The 18,546-nt window shown below is 53.0% G+C and overlaps 1 protein-coding gene across 2 annotated transcripts in view; it reads left to right on the top strand.

Annotated features, from left to right (window-relative positions):
* The first annotated feature begins 4,809 nt into the window (after positions 1–4,809).
* Positions 4,810–18,546, top strand: part of HS1BP3 (HCLS1 binding protein 3) — a 35,693-nt gene continuing 21,956 nt past the window's right edge. For both annotated transcript variants that reach the window (XM_057558521.1, XM_057558522.1), the window contains exons 1-3: positions 4,810–4,933; positions 9,570–9,735; positions 18,079–18,286. In XM_057558521.1, the coding sequence (XP_057414504.1) occupies positions 4,902–4,933; positions 9,570–9,735; positions 18,079–18,286 (406 nt within the window). In that variant the 5' untranslated portion in view covers positions 4,810–4,901. The remainder of the gene's footprint in view (positions 4,934–9,569; positions 9,736–18,078; positions 18,287–18,546) is intronic.

Consider the following 18,546-nt stretch of genomic DNA (forward strand, 5'->3'; position numbering starts at 1 on the left):
TATCTCATTTAACTCGCAGCAGTGCTGTGAATTAAAGATTTCCATCATGCCCATTTCACCAATGAGAAAACCAAGGCTCGGGCTTCCCCTGGTGGCGCAGTGGTTAAGAATCTGCCTGCCAATGCAGGGGACAAGGGTTCAAGCCCTGGTCCGGGAAGTTCCCACACGCCGTGGATCAATGAAGCCCCGTGCGCCACAACTACTGAGTCTGCACTCTAGAGCCCAAAAGCCACAACTACTGAGTCCTCGTGCCCCAACTACTGAAGCCCGCGCGCCTAGAGCCCGTGCTCTGCAACAAGAGAAGCCACCACAATGAGAAGCCCACGCACCGCAACGAAGAGTAGCCCCCGCTCACCGCAACTGGAGAAAGCACGCACGCAGCAAGGAAGACCCAACACAGCCAAAAATAAATAAATAAAATAAATTAATTAATTAAAAAAAAAAAAGAAAACCAAGGCTCGAAGAGACAGCACCCGCTTTTTCACGCCCTGAGTCTGGCACCACGTCCTCCTGGAAGAACCCCTGTATGCCTCAACCCCTGGCTGAGTTGGTTGTATTACGCCCTTCTCCATGCACCCTGGGGCCTGTACTCGTTTGGACATCTCCAACTGTCCTGAGTGGAATGTGAGCCCCGCCAGGGAGGCCTTCTGCATCCCAGGGCCTGGAGAGGTCACAGGCCCAGAGCTGTGCCCAGGAGCATTTGCTGAGTGACACATGAGGTGGTGGTCTTGCTAGATTTGGGGTGCTCAGCCCCCTGGAGCACTAGAGCATCACTATAGAGGACAGAGACAAATCAGCAGGTCCCCAGAAGACCCACCCCACCAGAAACCAGGGCAACGTTGGTGTGTGGCAGGGCCAGAGCTCAGATCAGTCTCCCTGTGGGCTGTGGTGTCTCTAACTGACCACACTGCCCTGAGGTCCAGCGACTTCCCTGGGGGATGACTGAGGCCCGGAGCGTTCCTCCCAGGGCAGCGGGAAGGGGGACTGTAAGATCCTAGGCAATGTGGTTTGCGTTACTGTGGCTTCAGCCATGGAAGGGGTCCTTGAGTCAGGCAGGAAGCAGAAAATATCAGATTTAGAGTCCACATTCCATGCATTGTATACAATTATCCGCTGCAGCCACATAGGGGCACGTGGGACAGAAAATGGGATTGAGGCAGAAAATGGGATTGCCTCAGTAGAGGAACATGTGATGCTGGAGGTGGGAAGGGGAGCAGAACTGCAGAACAATCCAGACTGGGGACAGTGGTGGCACGAATTAGGGTGAGGGCCCCCCAGCTGGAGAAGAGGGCACAGGTGAGAGAGAGACTTAGGAGCTTGAACTGGATGAGACGGAATCGAGTGCGTGTGGGCGGGAGGAATGAGGCAGAAAATGGGATTGCTCTAGGGGATGGGGTCACTCTTTCATGGGGAACCAGTGGGATTCTCGGCAGGCACCAGGTGTGCCAAGTCCCCCTGTGGCACGCACTCGGGAACCCTGGTGCCAGGGGTGAGGCTCATTTGTCTGCAAATCATGGGTGACCGGCGTGCCACCAGCCCCAGCAGTGACAGAGTCCCCTTCTTCGCAGCCCCGACCTGTGCTTGCCCTGGAATACGCGTGCTTCTCTGCACCTTCCTGGGCTGTCTTCTCCACGGCCTCAGCCTTACTCTCAGCTCCCATAGCTTTGTGACCCCCGCATCAGGGCCTCCAGCCAGGCCTGCCTCCCGGGGGCCAGAGCCACAGTCACCTCAATGTCCCCACGCCCTCAAACACCACCTGTCCAACACAGAACTCATCATCCCACCCAAAATGTGTCCCTCCTCCAGGTGCCCTGCCCCAGAGAATGGACCACCGTCCGGCTACTCCCAGGAGCCGAACTGAAGCAGCGTCTCGACTCCTCCCGCCCACGTGCGCTCGATTCCATCTTATCCAGTTCCAGTTCCTAAGTCTCTGTCTCACCTGTGCCCTCTTCTCCACCTGGGGGGCACTCATGCTAATTTGTGCCACCACTGTCCCCAGTCTGGATTGTTCTGCAGTTCTGCTCCCCTTCCCACCTCCAGCATCACATGTTCCAAACTGATGTCGGCAGCAGAGTTGGTCGGGCCACTCCGATGTCTGCAGTCCCACGGTAGCCTCGAGTTGGCCTCAGGGTCAGCGTGAAGCCCTCAGCCTGGCGCACATGGCTCTCTATGCCTGTCCTCCCCCTTGAGCTCCCTCCCCAACTTGTTCCCTGAATTCTGTTTCTTCTTGTCTCCAGGACTTCATAGATGATATTCCTTCCACTCCATCCTATTCCTTCTTATCTCTTCAGGTTAACCTTGGACTTTGGCTCCTTCAGAGTGTCCTCTCTGACCCCTACCCCACCCCAAGTATAAGGGCAAAGAAGCTCGCTGAGGGCAGCGACTGCGCCTTGGTCACTGCACTCTCAGCGCCCAGCACATGGTGTATGGCCCACAAGTGTCTGTGAGGTGGTGACCGCTTGACTGGCTGGACCTTCCCAAGGGCTGCACTGCGCCGGACCCCTGGGGTGCCGAGGCTCACACCCTTTCTGCCTTCTTTGAAGTGGGGCATGTCAATTTAAGCTAGACACGGGGGCCATCTGCTACCTCAAACTCTGCCCTGCAGACAGACAGACGGGCAGGTGGGCAGGCAGAGCAGACAGCAGACGGGGTGCTCCTGCAGCCCTTTCACTCACTCATCCTTCTGTTCATTATTGCTCATCTTGTCTACAAACAAATTTGAAACAAGCCATTCAAGCATATGAACATATATATTTATTAAGAGATAAAGTGGGGAAAGTGATTCATTTTTCAAAACTTTTCACTGTAGGATTTCTTCACGAAAATCTGAGTCAAATAGAGATAATAACGATGCTGGTGGGGTGGTGGGTGGGAAGCCGAGGTCCACAGGGACACTGTGCTGTCCCTCCTGTAGGAAACACGGTGCACATTACCCCATCGCGCATCTGATGCCGCTAAGCCCAGCTTCTGCTGTTCTCTGTCAGTGGGGCTCTCATGGACGGAGCACAGAATACCGGTGGCGATTTGCACTTTTCTCCTGGCCCTGTTTCCAGACTGAGCTTTTCTCTTTCTGGGCCACTGTGGCAGGTGACACAACCTCCGTTTCTCACCCCGTGGACAGTTGAATCTCTGATGAGAGGGTCTATTATGTCCGGCGTACCTCTACCCCTAAGCCTTCCCTGAGGGAAACTGGCCCCCTGACCTCACTGCTCTGGCCCCAGCTGTGGACCCAAAGGCAGCCATCAGAGGCAGGCCAGGGGCCCCGTCACCTCCCAGGCAGTGGCTCCCCGAAGACCCTGAAGAGAGGGTCGGAAAGGGGAAGCTGAGGGAGCAGGTCTGTGGGCGCGCCGTGGGAGCACCGTGGGAGCGCAGAGCTGCAGCGTCCTAGCCACTAAATGGCTCCAGAGCCTCCACAGGGCCCAGAACACGGGCACAGCTCAGTAGATAACGTTAATGAATGAACGAACAACTGAACGAATGAATGAATGAATGGAAAGGCCACGAGGGAGCGAGGAGAGTAGTTTTGTGATGGAGTCTGACTTGTAGCAGAAGCAGAGAGACCTTTTTAGTCGCTAAACATTAGAGCAACACAAACATTTGCACTGATTAAATGTCACTATGGGCCAGGACCGGGGCTAAGTGTTTTATGGGTAGTTGCAAAGGGCTGGGACATTGGTTGACCAGAGTTCCAGGGCAGTGCAGCTGGGGCAGGGGGCTGGTTTTTTGGGGAAATTCAGTCAAGCAGAAGCCCACCTCTTCTTGCCAGGGAGCAGCATGGGGAGCGGGTGTCGTTAGGAGGCGAGGAAAGGAGGAGTGGGTGCGTGGAGAGACGGGTCTGCACACACAGAGGGGGAGAGAGCTTTTGCAGCTCTCTGGGAGGGAAACTTTGGGCCACAAAGACCCTCTCCTTGACCAAACTTTAGGCTCCTCTGAGCCCTCTTCTCAGCTGGGCCTTTGACCTTGGCCCCTGCCCAGTCTTTGGCCTGCCCAGCCCAGCCTTAGGAAGAATCCTGCTAAGTCAGTTTAGAGAGGATCCCCACCCTTGATATCTGATCACCCTTGGTCTCTGATCAAGGTCCTCATCCCCCACCTTGGATGTCTAAGCCCTTGGCCTGCTTTCAGCAAGAATCCCCCTACCCTTGTGGGCCCCTCCCTGCTCCGTGGCTATCAACCCCACTGTCTGCTGTATTCAGGGTTGAGCCTGAACTCTCTCCCCGTTGGGTCAGTCTTGACCCCTGTTGCCATAGTCTTGAATAAAGTCCTCCTTACTGTTTTAACAAGCGTCACAACAACATTTCCTTAGTGAGTGAGAAGAAAGACACAGAGTTCTCAGAAGCTTTTGTTGGGAAGGCCCTGCAGGCCGTTTCACAGAAAGCCACTGGAAGGCCTCAGGGGTCAGGCTGATTTGGATCACCTGGATCATTTGGTTTCTTTGGATCAGCACCCCTCGCTCTACAGAGGGGTCTGATTTATCTTGTTTTCTGGACTCTCCTAACTTCTCTCCGAGCACCCCTGGGGCCGTGAGCACCGCTGCGTTGTTTCGCCGGCGTTCTCCCCAAGTTAGGAGAACCAAATAATTTCAGGAGTGTCTGATCCGGGACACTCTGGGCACTCCTAAGAGTGAAACGGGCGCCGTCACTACTAACGCTGGGACATCAGACCCAAACCTCTGGATGGTTCAGGACACTCGGGCGCGGGGAACGCCCTCAGCTCGGCCGGGGCCTCCAGCAGCGACGAGCCCGCGCAGGACGCTCAGCCCTGAGTCTCCGCCCAGAGTTCCAGAAAGGCTCCGCCTGCGGCCGAGCGCGGTGGCCACTAGGCGGCGGGCCAGGGCCCGGGACGCGGCGACGCCGGCGCCCGCGGGTCTCGTGACCGCGCGCGCCGCCCGGAGCTTCGCCGTCATGCAGTCCCCGGCGGTGCTCGTCACCTCCAGGTGAGCCAGACCCCGCGCCCGGCGCCGCGTCTCGAGCAACATGGAGTCGGGTGCACGGGAGCCGCGGCCCGATGCGCCCGGGGCGGAGGAGCCGGCGGAGGCGGCCTGTTCCGACGATCCCGCCCGCCACCCGGCGTCCCCAGCGCGCTGGCCGTTGACCTGGGCTCGGCCCCTCCACTGCCCAGCGGGAGAGGCGGGCGGCGGCGAGTCCCCCTCCCCCCCCATTTTACAGATGGGGAAACTGAGGTCCCTAGAGGGTAACGAACTCACCCAAAACCCAGTGGAAGGCCTGGACTGGCTGGTCCCGGCCAGCAGGCAAAGGGAGGGCTCTCCTCCCCCCTTCACCTGTCACCTCCACCTGTCTTCCTTTCTTTTCGAAGATCTAGTTATGCATCCTGTCCGCGCTCACCGGGCGCGAGGCCCCGGGCACGGCACTGGGGACGGGGTGAATCAGGCAAGGCTCGGCCCTGCGGGGGAAACGGGGATGAACGCAGACCCTCGGGGGACAGATGCTGCATGGGGGGTAGTGGGTTCAGGTTGCCATGGGAACACAGGTCCGGAGGTAACCCCGGCTTCTGGGAGGGGGTGCCTGAGGCCCCCCTGCTGCGGGAGGAGTGGAGGTTAATCAGGTGAAGGGGAGAGAAGAGGGGCAGCTGCTCAAACAGGTAGCTCAGGAAAAGTGCAGTTACCGCAAAGGCCTGCGGAGGGTCTCTGGAGGCAGAGGCTGCAGGGTGGGCCCACCCGGGTGGGTCCACCCTGACCCTTTCCCCCTTTCTAACATCTGTCAAGTGACTCACTGCAAGTATTTTCATACACTCCACCCTTGTTCCCCCTACCCAGCATCTTGGGCTAAGACATCAGTCTCTTACATAAATGAATGTTACTTTTCCAGCAGTAATCTGAACATCCCTGTGGCTTCAGGTCTAGAAAAGTATGTAGGATTCTTTAAGTGAACCCTGATATCAGAACCGGCTCGGTCTCCTCTGCATGGTTGCTGGTCGTGTCCTCGCTGGCAGAAGTGGTTTCCCCAAGGCCACCTGCATCACCTCCTCTCCCTGAGCCTCAGTGTCCTTTCCTGCAGAAAGGAGCTTTGAGGTTGGCAGGTGTGAGCAGGGCCAGCAGCAGACCAGTGGGGGTGTGACCTTTGTGCCGGCAGCCTGGGAAGGGGCTGGGTGGCTTCCCTCACTGCCCCACCTGGGCAGGGCTCCTTAACAGATGCGGGTGCTGGCGGTGAAGGCCAGGAGAGTGGTTCTAGGATACAGTAGTGAACAACACAAAGTCCCTCTCGTGAGCTCTCGTGGGGCAGACGGACAATAGGTAGATATATGGTGTGTCAGGGATGATAAATGGTGTGAAGGAAAATAAAGTGGTAGGGAAATAGGGTGCTAGGAGGAGTGAATGCTGTTTTATATGGTGTGGCCCAGCAGTGTCTTTCTGATGGAGAGTGGCAGTTGGGCAGACTCCTGGCAAACGCAAGAGAAATCTTGAGAAAGAGTGTACCAGGCAGAGGGGACAGCAGGAGCCAATGTCCTGGGGCAGAGAGGTGCTTGGGCACCAGCAAGGAGGCCAGGGTGGCTGGAGTGCCGTGAGCCGCGGAGAACGTTAGGTGATGTGGTGCAGAGCTGGGGGCTTGGAGGCCGGGGACAGTCAGGACGGGCCTCCCAGGCTGAGGTGAGGCTCTGGGCGAGGTGGGACCTGGCGTGGATTTCACAAAGGTCATGTGGCCACTGTGTTGACAGAAGGTAGGTGAGCAGGGTGCAGCAAGGAGACCGTTCGGGCAGTGATCCACGTGAGAGCTGATGGTGGCAGAGGGGTTGCGAAATGTCTGGGTTCTGGCTGTATTTTGACGGTACAGCTTTCAGGGTTTGCTGATGATTAGATGTGGGCCGCGAGAACAAGAAAGAGGAGTCAAGATTGACTGCAAGACTTGCCCTGAGTTCCTGAAAGAGGGAGGTTGCAATGGACCGAGTCGGGAGACTATGGATGGAGCAGGTTTAGGAAGGTGAGAATCACCATGTGTCTGGACACGTTCATGAAGAAGCTTGTTGACAGCCAAGTGGAGATGTCAGGCAGGCAGCTGGGAGAAGGAGTGTGGCCTTGAGGGGAGAGTCCAGAGCAGAAAGAGGAATGGAGGACTATCCAGGCAAGCTGAGCAGGAGTGGCCAGGGAAGGTGGAGAACGGAGAGAGAGTGGGGGTCCCGGGAGCAACGAAGACAGAGTTTCAAGGAGCAGAGAGGGACAGTCAGGTGCCGCTGGAGTAAGAGGAGAGGGAGAATTAACCTTAGGGTTTAACCACGTGGAGTAGTATCAGCATCACATGACAGCTGTTAGAAATGCAGATTCTCAGGCCCTGCCCCCGACCTGCTGCATCAGAAGCTGCATATTGACAAGATCTCCAGGCAACTTGGAGGCACTTTACCGTTTGAGAAGTTTGGTCTCGGGCATAGGTGGGCAAACTACACCCATGCGCCAAATCCTGCCCACCACTTCCTTTTGTAATAAAGTTTATGTACTGTCTTTAGCTGCTTTCGCTCTACAACGGCTGAGTTGAGTAGTTGTAATGGAGACCCTATGGCCTGCAAAGCCTAAAATATTTACTGTCTGGCCCTTTACAGGAAAAGTTTCCTTGGGGGCCTAGGGGAGTGGGAGAGAGAGTGGGTTAGGCTCAGGTGCGTGGGAGTCCCCTGGAAGACTTGCTAACATGAAGACTGATTCAGCACCCTGGGTCTGCCACTCTCCCAAGTTCCCAGGTGATGCTGATGCTGCAGGGGCCGCACTTTGAGAACCCCAGGCTCTCAAAGCCCCAGGTCGAGACTGAGGTGGGGTTGCCAGGCCCCACGCTGGAGCTTGCAGGTTGTGGCCGTGAATTTCAGGTGGGACCAGTCAGCACGTCTGTGCATTTATCCCAGTGACGTGCAGCTGCCGGACACAGGTGCAAGGGACGCGGAGAACGGGAGGGTTTAGGGGCGAGGGCAGGGGAGCTGAGGCCAAGGGCGTGATCCCAGCAGTGGGGCAGGCGCGACAGGACGGTGGGGGAGGGGACAGTAGAAAGGGGGAGGGGTCACGGAGGCAGGTCCTGGAGGAGCAAGCTGGGCTGATAGGAGGTGCCAGTCGGCGGGGAGGGGGGCGGCAGCCTGGAGTGAACCCTGGCTCCACCTCTGACCTGCTGAGCCCAAGGACAGGTGACTCCCCTCTGTGTCTGTTTCTCTGACTTTAAGTGGGTCTGAGTGGTAGTGACCCTCGGTAGGGCTGAGGGCGGCGGGAGTGTCTTAGACAGGCAGGTGCTTAGAACAGAGCCGGGTAGCGCGGCTGCTTCACGCCCGCCTCTCGACCGGCGCAGCGCCAGGAGCAGCCGGGTCTGTACCTGGTGCAAGGCCAGGAACGCTCATTTGGTTACTGGCAAAAGGAAAAGAGGGCTGATTGGTGTTTTTCCGTCTCGCACATATGTTGGGTTCATTCAACACCTGCCTGAAGGCAGGTTCTCCCGGGCCTTTCTAAGTGATTGATGCTCGTTTTCGCATGCCTTACGCCCTGTGAAAATGTTTGTGTGTGTAGGGGTTTGAATGGTTAGTAGTATGTGGCTACGTGGTGGGCTGTCCCCCCAGTTGGTGACAAATGGCATCATGGTGACAGTGTCACATGCTTGGTGTGGAAAGGGGAGGAGTGTAGTGCTGGGGGCAGGGTGTCATCTGATGGATTGGGATGTAGTTGGAGAGAGGGAAAGGGCCTCGCCCCAGACACAGTCTTAGCGCCAGTAGCCCCACCCCTCGGGCCCTCCCCTTTCCTATCTTCTGAAAGTCCCACCCGGCACATAGTAGGTCTCGACCCTGATAACAGTATGCGGGGCATATTCTGTCATAGGTGCTTGTGTGATGTATGTTTGTGTGCATGGGTCTCCATTATACCCTTACATAGAATGAGGAATACATTTAACCTTTTTTCTCACCTCGGAGGAAACATTTCATAACTTCTTTGCTCATCGTGTGATTCATTACGTTTGTATAGCATTTAAAAATCCTCCAAGAGCTGTAATGTTTTGCTGAGTATCCTCTCAAAGCCTCATACAGCAGGCCTTATCAGTGCCTTGCAGAGGCCCCAGGGCAAATGATGGCCTGGTATCCAGTGCCCTTTCCATCTTCCCCCAGCTGGGCAGGTTCTGTAGCAGCTCTGCTGCTCTCTGGTTAGCTGAAGAGATGCGTTTCTCTCTCCGGATTCCTGGTGGGGTTTCATTCCTGTATTGTGTGCCCAAAGCCAGGCACTTCCCTTGGTTTGAATAGAACCCCTGGAGTGCCATCCCCACAAATCCCGCAAGAGCTCTTGTGCTGGGTTTTTGTCAGACACCTAGCTGTCTGTGATTTTCCGTGAGCCCCATCTTCTCTGCTGTCACCTGTTTTCCTGCTGGGGACAGCCTATTGTTCCTGGGTGACCCAAAGGCAGGGCCCAGGCTTGGGGCCTGGGAAGCCAGGCTTTATGAGGGGCTGGCCTGCAGCGGGGTGGGGAGCCAGGACCACAGAGAGTGGCCAGTGGAGCAACCTTGCACCCAGCCTGCTGGGCCATCTGAGGTCTGGCCTGCATTTCACTCAGGAAGCCTGCTGACTTGAACCTGAGCTTCTTTTGCCTTCTTTCCCTTTGGCAGGCAAGTTCAGAATGTCCACACAGGCCTGGACCTGACCGTGCCCCAGCACCAGGAGGTACGGGGCAAGATGATGTCAGGGCATGTGGAGTACCAGATCCTGGTGGTAACCCGGCTGGCTGCATTCAAGTCGGCCAAGCACAGGCCTGAGGATGTCGTCCAGTTCTTGGTGAGCTGGGGGCTCTGCCAGGATGCTCCCGAGGGTGCCCAGGGTCCGGGGGTCCAGCTGGGCAGACACACCTGCTGCCAGGGTGCAAGTAGCATCGGGGTGCGAGCAGTGCTCTAGCCAACGCTCACTCGGCCTGACAGTGCTAGAGCGTTTTGGCGGTAAGGACACCGGTGAACCAGATGCTTACAGTCTGTGGGGAGAGAGACCTGTAAAGAGACAGGAGCCCAAGGGGAGGGAAGGACTGTGGGAGTGTAGAGAAGGGGCACCTAACCCATCCTAGGGAAAGGGTTCTGGAAGATGTCTCGGAAGAGGTCAGGGCTGAGCTGTGTTTTGAAAAGCAGGTGGAGACATCAGCATTATGGCGGATGAGACACTCCCTTTGTCACTCCCCTTCAGTCTGCAGCCAGTGAAACATCTCAAACAGTCTCGCACATCTGTCCATCTAGAGGTGGGCGGACTGGAACATACAACGGAGGCGGAACTGAGGGGACAGTGGAGGTGGCGTGTGCAGTCCCAGATCTGCGGCCCCGGAGGCCGAGCCCGCGGCCCCAGGGAACCCAGCCGCATCAGGGAGGCGGCACGCACAACGCCAGCCTCCGGGCCTCAGCCGCGCCTGCAGCCACAGGGGACTGGGCAGCAGGGCCTGCAACACCGTCCCTCCAGTTGTAGAGCTGCCCACAAGTCTGGCCCCCTCTCCCCGACCCACAGTGGCGGCATCCCTAAACCTGACAACCCCAGACACGGCAGAGGTGCCCGAGACCCCAGCTCCACCCCGTCCAGTGGAAGCAGAGCCTGTGACTCAAGATCCTGGACACAGCAGAAGTGCCCACCACCCTGCTGACCCAGGCAGCGACAACAGTGACAGCAGCAACCATGGAGGCACAAGCGGTGACAATGCGGGCACCAGGCAGCACCTCTGACAAGGGCAGTGGAGGCTGGAAAGTGCCAATCCTCTAATATAACCAGAGGCAGCTCAGGTAAGAGAAACCAAAAACTTGTGCTGTAGCGCCACCTAATGGAAAAGGAAAGAAAAGAAAAGCCTCTAACCTGTTGAATAGTTGGAATCAAGTTTAAAAAAAAAAAAAAGCTTTACATAAAGAAGAAAGGTGTTTGCTGCTTCAGATGTACCAGCAGAGGAGCAACTCATCCAGCACCATAAAGAACCACAGTAGCACTGTATCAGAAGATAAAATGGTGATTCTCCAGAAACCAGATTTAAAGTCACAGAACAGTGCAATCTGATAGAGAATTCGAAATAACTGTCAAGAGGAAGCTCAACGGGCTATAAGAAAACTCAGAAAGGCGGTTCAGTGAACGTCAGGGATGAAGTTAATGAACAGAAGAAATACTTTACCAAAGAGACCGGAACTCTATAAAATAACCAAACAGAAATTCTAGATCTGAAGAACTCAGTAAGCAAGATGAAGAATGCATCAGAAAGGATTGGAAATAGAGCAGACCATATGGAAGAGAGAATTAGCCAGTTCAAAGATAGAAATCTAGAAATAATACAGTTAGAAGAGGAGGGAGAATTAAGATCCGAAAAAAAAAGAGAGAGAAAATTCTATGAGAATTATCGAAGTCCTTTAGGAAGGGTAACATTAGGATAATGGATGTCCCAGAAGCAGGAGAGAGAGATAGAGATAGAGATAGATTCAATACCCATTTATAAAAACTTTCAATAAAATGAGTATAGAAGGAATGTACCTCAGCATTAATAAAGGCCATATATGACAAACCTACAGCTATCCCTGTAGGGTCAAGAATAAGACAAGAATTCTCACTCTCGCCACTCTTTTTTTTTTTTTCTTTTTCTGCCCCTTCTTTTCCCTTCCTCCCTCCAGCCCACCAGGCTCCACTCACTCTCCACTCTTATTCAACATAGTATTGGAAGTCCTAGCTACAGCAGTTAGGGAAGAAAAAGAAATAAAAGGCATGCAAATTGGAAAAGAAAAAAGTAAAGCTTTCACTGTTTGTGAATGATATGATTTTATATATAGAAAACCCTAAAGATGCCACCAAAAACTATTAGAAATAATAAATGAATACAGTAAAGTTGCAGGGCACAAAATCAACACACAAAAACCTGTTGTGGACTTCCCTGGTGGTGCAGTGGTTAAGAATCCGCCTGCCAATGCAGGGGACACGGGTTCAAGCCCTGGTCCGGGAAGATCCCACATGCCACGGAGCAGCTAAGCCCGTGAGCCACAACTACTGAGCCCGTGAGCCACAACTACTGAGCCCGTGAGCCACAACTGCTGAGCCCATGTGCCACAACTACTGAAGCCCACGCACCTAGAGCCCAGGCTCTGCAACAAGAGAAGCCACCGCGGTGAGAAGCCCACACACCACAATGAAGAGTAGCCCCCACTCGCCGCAACTAGAGAAAGCCCGTGTGCAGCAACAAAGACCCAACGCAGCCAAAAATAAATAAATAGATAAATAAGTTTATTAAAAAAAAAGTCAGTTGTGTTTCTTTGTGCTGACAATGAGCAAGCAGAAGAGAGTTAAGGAAACAATCCCATTTACAGCCACCACAGTAACAACAAATGCCCAGGAATAAATTTAACCAAGTACACTGAAAACTATAAGACACTGTGAAAGAAATTGAAGAAGACACAAACAAATGGAAAGATATTCCATGCTCATGGATTGGAAAAATTAACATTGTTAAAATGTCCATATTACCTAAAGCAATCAACAGATTCAATGCAATCTCTATCAAAATCCCAAGGACATTTTTCACCAAAATAGAACCAAAAAATCTAAAATTTATATGGAACCACAAAAGACCCTGAATAGTCAAAGAAATCTTTTTTCTTGGGAAAAAAGAACAAAGCTGGAGGTATCACACTCCCTGATTTCAAACTGTATTACAAAGCTGTAGTAATCAAAACACCATGGTGTTGACAGAAAAACAAATACATAGATCAATGGAACAGAATTGAGAGCCCAGAAATAAATCCATACAAATGGACAATTAATTTATGACAAAAAGATCAGAGAACATACAATGAAGAAAGGATAGTCTCTTCAATAAATGGTTTTGGGTAAACTGAACAGCCACATGCAAAAAAATGAAACTAGACCACTGTCTCACACCATACATAAAAATCAACTCAAAATGAATTAAAGACTTGAATGTAAGACTCAAACCATAAACTCTCAGAAGAAAACATAGGCAGGATTAGCTTTGACACCAGTCTTAGCAATATCTTTCTGTATATGTCTCCTCAGGCACGGAAAACAAAAAGCAAAAATAATCAAATGGGACTACAGGAAACTAAAAAGCTTCTTCACAGCAAAGGGAACCATCAACAAAGCAAAAAAACAAGCTTCCGAATGGGAGAAGATAAAACTCATATATCCGATATTACACATTTTAATAGTATCCAAAATATGTAAAGGACTCATAGAATTCAACAACAAAAAACCAAACAATCCAAGTTAAAAATGGGCAGAGGAGCTGAATAGACATTTTTACAAAGAAGACATACAGATGGCCAACAGGCACATGAAAAGATGCTCAACATCACTAATTATTAGGGAAATGCCAGAGTTAGCTATCGCTCCACTCCTGTTAGCATGGCTATTATCAAAAAGGTAAGAAATGACAAATGTTGATGAGGGTGTGGAGAAAAGGGAACCCTCCTACACTGTTAGTGGGAATGTAAATTGGTGCAGCCACTATGGAAAATAGTATGGAGAGTCCTTAAAAAATTAAAAATAGGGAATTCCCTGGCGGTCCAGTGGTTAAGACTCCACGCTTTCACTGCCAAGGGCCCGGGTTCAATCCCTGGTTGGGGAACTAAGATCCCACAAGCCGCATGGCGTGGCTAAAAAACAAATAAATAAATAAAAATAGAACTGCCATATCATCCAGCAATTTCACTTCTGGGTATTTATCCAAAGAATACAAAAACACTAATCTGAAAAGATATATGCACTCCTGTGTTCATGGCAGCACTGTTTACAATAGCCAAGACATGGAAACAACCTAAGTGCCCATCAGTGGATGAACGGATAAAGAAGTTGTGGTCCTTACATACAATGGAATACCACTCAGCCATAAAAAGATGAAATCTTGCCATTTGCAGCAACACAGATGGACCTTGAGGGCATCCTATTAAGTCAGGCAGAGAAAGACAAATACCGTATGATTTCACTCATGTGTGGAATATAAAAAATAAAAAACAAAATGTGAACAAACCAAACAAAACCACGTAGATACAGAGAACAGAGTAGCGGTTACCAGAGGGGAAGGGGCAGAGGGGAGGGTGAAATGGGTAGAGGGGGTCAACTGTATGGTGATGGATAGAAACCAAACTTTTGGAGGTAAGCACACCATAGCATATACAGAAGTAGAAATGTAATGTTGTACACATGAAACTTGTATAATGTTATAAATCAGTGTTACTGCAACAGAAAAAAAAGAAAGTTTAACGAGCAGACGGAGCTAAGAACAGCGGAAGGGGAGAAGGGTGCCCCAGGCGGAAGGCACAGCCTAAGCAAAGGCACAGAGGCTAGAAACAGGGTATCGTGTGGGGAGCTGTGAGCAGCTGAGTATCGTCCCGGATGAAGTGGGAGAAGAGGAGGGCGATGACGGGCAGGATCCAGGTCATGGAGGGCGTGCAGGGAGCCCGACCTGTCTGGCAGTCAGGCAGGAGCTTTAAGCAGTGGAATGACATGGTCCTGTTGTCTCTCACTGCCTGTCTGGTGGAGAGTGGAGTTGGATTGGAAGGAACAGGGCAGAGGACAGGGAGCGCAGTGAGGAGGCTGGTAGAGTAATGCCCCAGGTGGGGGGCTGGGAGCAGGCCAACGGTGGCTGGTACAGGAGGGAGGGAGAGAGTTGAAAGTATTTCCAAGGTGACATGCACATAATTAACTGACTGATTGTTTCTACCCACTGAAATAAAGGGCTCCAGTGGAGGGGCAGGTGGAAGGACATTTCCAGGGTGAAGTGTTTGCCTGATGGATACATGAGGCTGGAACTCGGGGCGGGGTCAGGCCCAAGAGGCTGCTTTGGGAGGCATCAGCTTGCAGGTGATGCTGAAAGGCTGGGAGCAGATGAAGTTGCCCAGAGAGTGGATGTGGGCGTGAGGTTTGGGCCGAGGAGGAAAGCCTGGGGACGCTAGCACCTCGGGACAGTCAGGGAGAAGGAGCCGAGGCCAAGGGAAGAGAGGGGGGCTCAGGGGCTTGAGAATTTCAGGAAGGGGCAAGATCACAAACTCACTCATTTAGTATTTACCTTTGGCTTCTTGTAAAAAGGTCTGGAGATGTGCCCAGGAGAGACAGGCCACAGGATTGTGAGAGAAAGTTAAAATGAGCAAGGGTCCTGCGGTTCAGAGCAGAGCAAGGGGCTGGTTTGTTCTGAGTCTCCTGGCAGCCAAGACAGAAAGGCAGAGTGAGTTACCCAGCCCTGGTGACCTATCAGAAGAGACAACAGATTCTTTTTTGTTGTTGTTGTTTTTAAATTTCTGTTTTAATTTCTAATGTGGGAAATAGCAATAACTACAGCTCACATAAACAAAAGTTCTTTGGGGTCCTCAATAAATTTTTAATGGGATCTTGATACTAAAATGTTTAAGATCAGCTGGATGAGGTAATAAATCCCCATTAAAAAAGAGAAAGTCAAATCCCATTATCAGAAGAGAATAAGAAGGATGGATTTAAAATTGAAATCAACAAGTCAGTGTTGTTAAAGGAAGAGAGAATTCAGAAAGAAAAAAAAGATAATTTTAGTAAGATTAAGAAAAAACATAATGTTTTAGGCAAAAGATCCATATGGCTATGCACACTTTTAACTTCATCAAACAAGGCCGACTGTTTTCCAGAGGTCACTACCAGCCAGCAGATAGTGTAATGCCCCTGTTTCGTATGCTCACTTATACTTGGTATTGTCTGACATTTTGATTTTGTGAATCTTGTATTGATAGGTGTTAGCCTGCATTTCCTTGATTACTAATGTGGTTGAATAATATCTTTTCACATGTTTGTGAAACATTGTTTCTTCTGTGGAATTCCTTTTGAACCATTGGCTGTCTGTTTCTTGCTATGTATAGGAATTCTTTATATATTCTTTATATGTATTGAATGACAAATATCCTTTTCCAGTTTGGAGACACCAGCTTCTAAGGGACTAAAGTTTACGGCACAGTTCTTTCTTTAAGAGACATTCAGCACATCCTGGAAAGTGTCTAAAAGAGTGTGATGTTTTTCGTTTGCTTCTTGGACAGACTCTTGTTGAGAACCAAGGTGTAATGTAATGGCAGGTGATGGTTCTGGGTCTGCTTTGTTCTGCTGGGTGATTTGCAGCTCCTGGTAGTCTGACTTGACCCAGATGGAGCTCAACGCACCCAAGTTTTTCAGGGACAGGAGCAAAGAGGAAAATATCTGAGACCCAAGTCCGTGGGCGAGACAGAGAGGCAGCACTCGGGGGCCCTTGATAAGGTGCTGGCTGGCCTTATGAACGAGGGTGTGTGGGGACTTCTTTGACACCTCCATGTGTCACACCAGTGCCACTTTCTCCTGACTGGTGACCCCCTTGCCCTGCGGGTAGCTGGGTGCACAGGTGCCTGTGCATGGAGGTTCTTCCCAAACATTTTGAACCACCTGCGAGGGCAAAGAACGCGTTGACTCCCTATGAGATCTAGGGGTGTAACCCCACCCCTGAACTTTCTTTGAAGTTTCACGATTTAGCTTTAAAAAACTAATGAGCATTTTGCGTTCTACTCCTCAAAAGGAGTAGAAGCCCGTGCTTTGGAACACTGGTGAATGTGGGCCCTGCGTGGGGTGGCACCCAAGACTTAAAGCTCCCCGGCTGCCCACGCTGTCAGTGCCCTGGAGACCCACAGCTCCCAGAAGCCGGGTCCTGGTGGGTCTGGTGGCCAGGCCTGCGTGGAGCAGTCAGGCCAGCAGAGGGCGCTCCGCCCCCACCTGGTGGAGTCTCGGGTTCTCGGGACCACTAGGAGTTGGAGCCTGCGTCACTTTTGTGAAAGGATGCTCTTACCTTTCCTTGAGAGCTGTTCTCAGGAAAGCTCCCGGGCCAGGCTCTGTGTTGACAACTGCAGGCCACAGTCCCCTGTCCCAGATAACTCCCCAGGGGGGGTTCCTGAAGTCCCCCAGTGCCCCAGCCACCTGCCAGCATCTGGAACCCTCACGGGCTGGGGGCCCTGAGGATGATGCAGGTTAGCCGGGGCTGCGCGCTCCAGCAGAGCTGTGCGATGGGGCTGCCAGGTGTCCCTTGTCTGAATGCATCCAGGCGCCTCACAGCCCGTCAGCTACACCAGTGTTTCAGTGGTGTGCTGTGTTCATGGCCCTGGCTTGGGAGAAGTGGGACTATCTGTCTTCATAATCGATGCTCCCACGGAGGACTTGGGGAGACTGGCCACACACGTGGGGGGCACACAGAGGAGTCTAAGACAAGGGAGGACGCTGGGCTGTCGGTGGGGCGTGGCGTGAGGTGAGTGGCTCTTCTCTGAGCGCCTGTGTTGGCTCCTACAGCCCACAGTGATGGCAACGGCCCGCTGTGCTACCGCTGCTCCCTTAACTGGAGACCTGGAGCCTCGGGGGCAGAGACCACACTGAGTGTGCCGTACAGAGTAAACGCACAGCAAGAGCTTGATAGTGAGTGGACGAGCCCCAAGCTGCGGCGGGAGTTCTGGGGAAAGATCGAGAGGCGGTAGCCGTCAGCCCTCAGCTCTGCAGGAAGCCAGGTACCCCAGGATGACTCTGACGGCCGAGGACCACCTTCCAGCGGACCCCCTGGCCTGCTTCCCCAAGGTCCCGGTGTGCCGTGGGCTCCTGGCTGGCACCGGGGCCAGAAACCAGCTCTGCAGTGTCTGGTTCTCCACCAGCTGAGCACTGTAAGGTGTGGCCTTGTCAGAGGCAGCCGCTAGTTCACGGGACAGTGACCCTGCAAAACGCTGTCCCATTGTTGCAGGAAGATGACCGAACAGGGGCCAGACCATGAGGTCGCCCTGCTAACGCACTGAAGGCCCAGAATGGAGGTATAAGTCACGGTCACCTGCAGGCCAGGCCTCTGTATCAAGTGTCTCTACCCAGTCCTGTGATGGTGCCTGGAACCCACCACGATGGCATCTTTCCTTTGGGCCGCTAGGACTTTCAGGATTAGCACCCAGCGTTGACCAGGAGGCTTAGGAAGTGGAGCCTGAGGCAGGGAGCTGGGCGGAGGGTCCGGAGGGAGGCACAGCTTCCTGGGGCTGGTCCTAGGGGAGGACTTTCCGAAGGGCCCGGCGCCCTTGGGACCTCTGTTGGGGCGGGAGGAGCAGCCTCTCTCCTTTCCCTCCTCACTCAGGAAACCACGCGCTCCTCTCATTCCAGGTCTCCAGAAAGTACAGTGATATTGAGGAGTTTTACCAGAAACTCAGCAGTCGTTATCCGGCGGCCAGCCTTCCCCCCCTCCCCAGGAAGGTGCTCTTTGTGGGGGAGTGTGACATCCGGGAGAGGAGAGCCATGTTCGATGAGATCCTGCGCTGTGTCTCGAAGGATGCTGAGTTGGCAGGCAGCCCTGAGCTGCTAGAATTCTTAGGTATGGGAGGCTCTGTCCCAAATTCCTGAGGTCTCCGCTGGCCCAGAACTAGGCCTCCCTGCCCTGGCTTGGCGGGAGGGGGGTCCACAGTACCCCCTGCAGCCCAGAAGCTTCAGCCAGGCTGTGGAGGCCCATGGGCCTTACTGCTGTGCTTGGGCCAGGGTGGTGGGTGGAAGAGGCCTGGGACCCAGCCCTGGAGGACTGACCATTTGGGTGCTGGATGGGGCTCACCCAGGGCCCTTCTCTGTAGTCTGACACCA

The sequence above is a fragment of the Balaenoptera acutorostrata genome, chromosome 12 (assembly GCF_949987535.1).
Source record: "Balaenoptera acutorostrata chromosome 12, mBalAcu1.1, whole genome shotgun sequence".
Lineage (NCBI taxonomy): Eukaryota > Metazoa > Chordata > Mammalia > Artiodactyla > Balaenopteridae > Balaenoptera > Balaenoptera acutorostrata.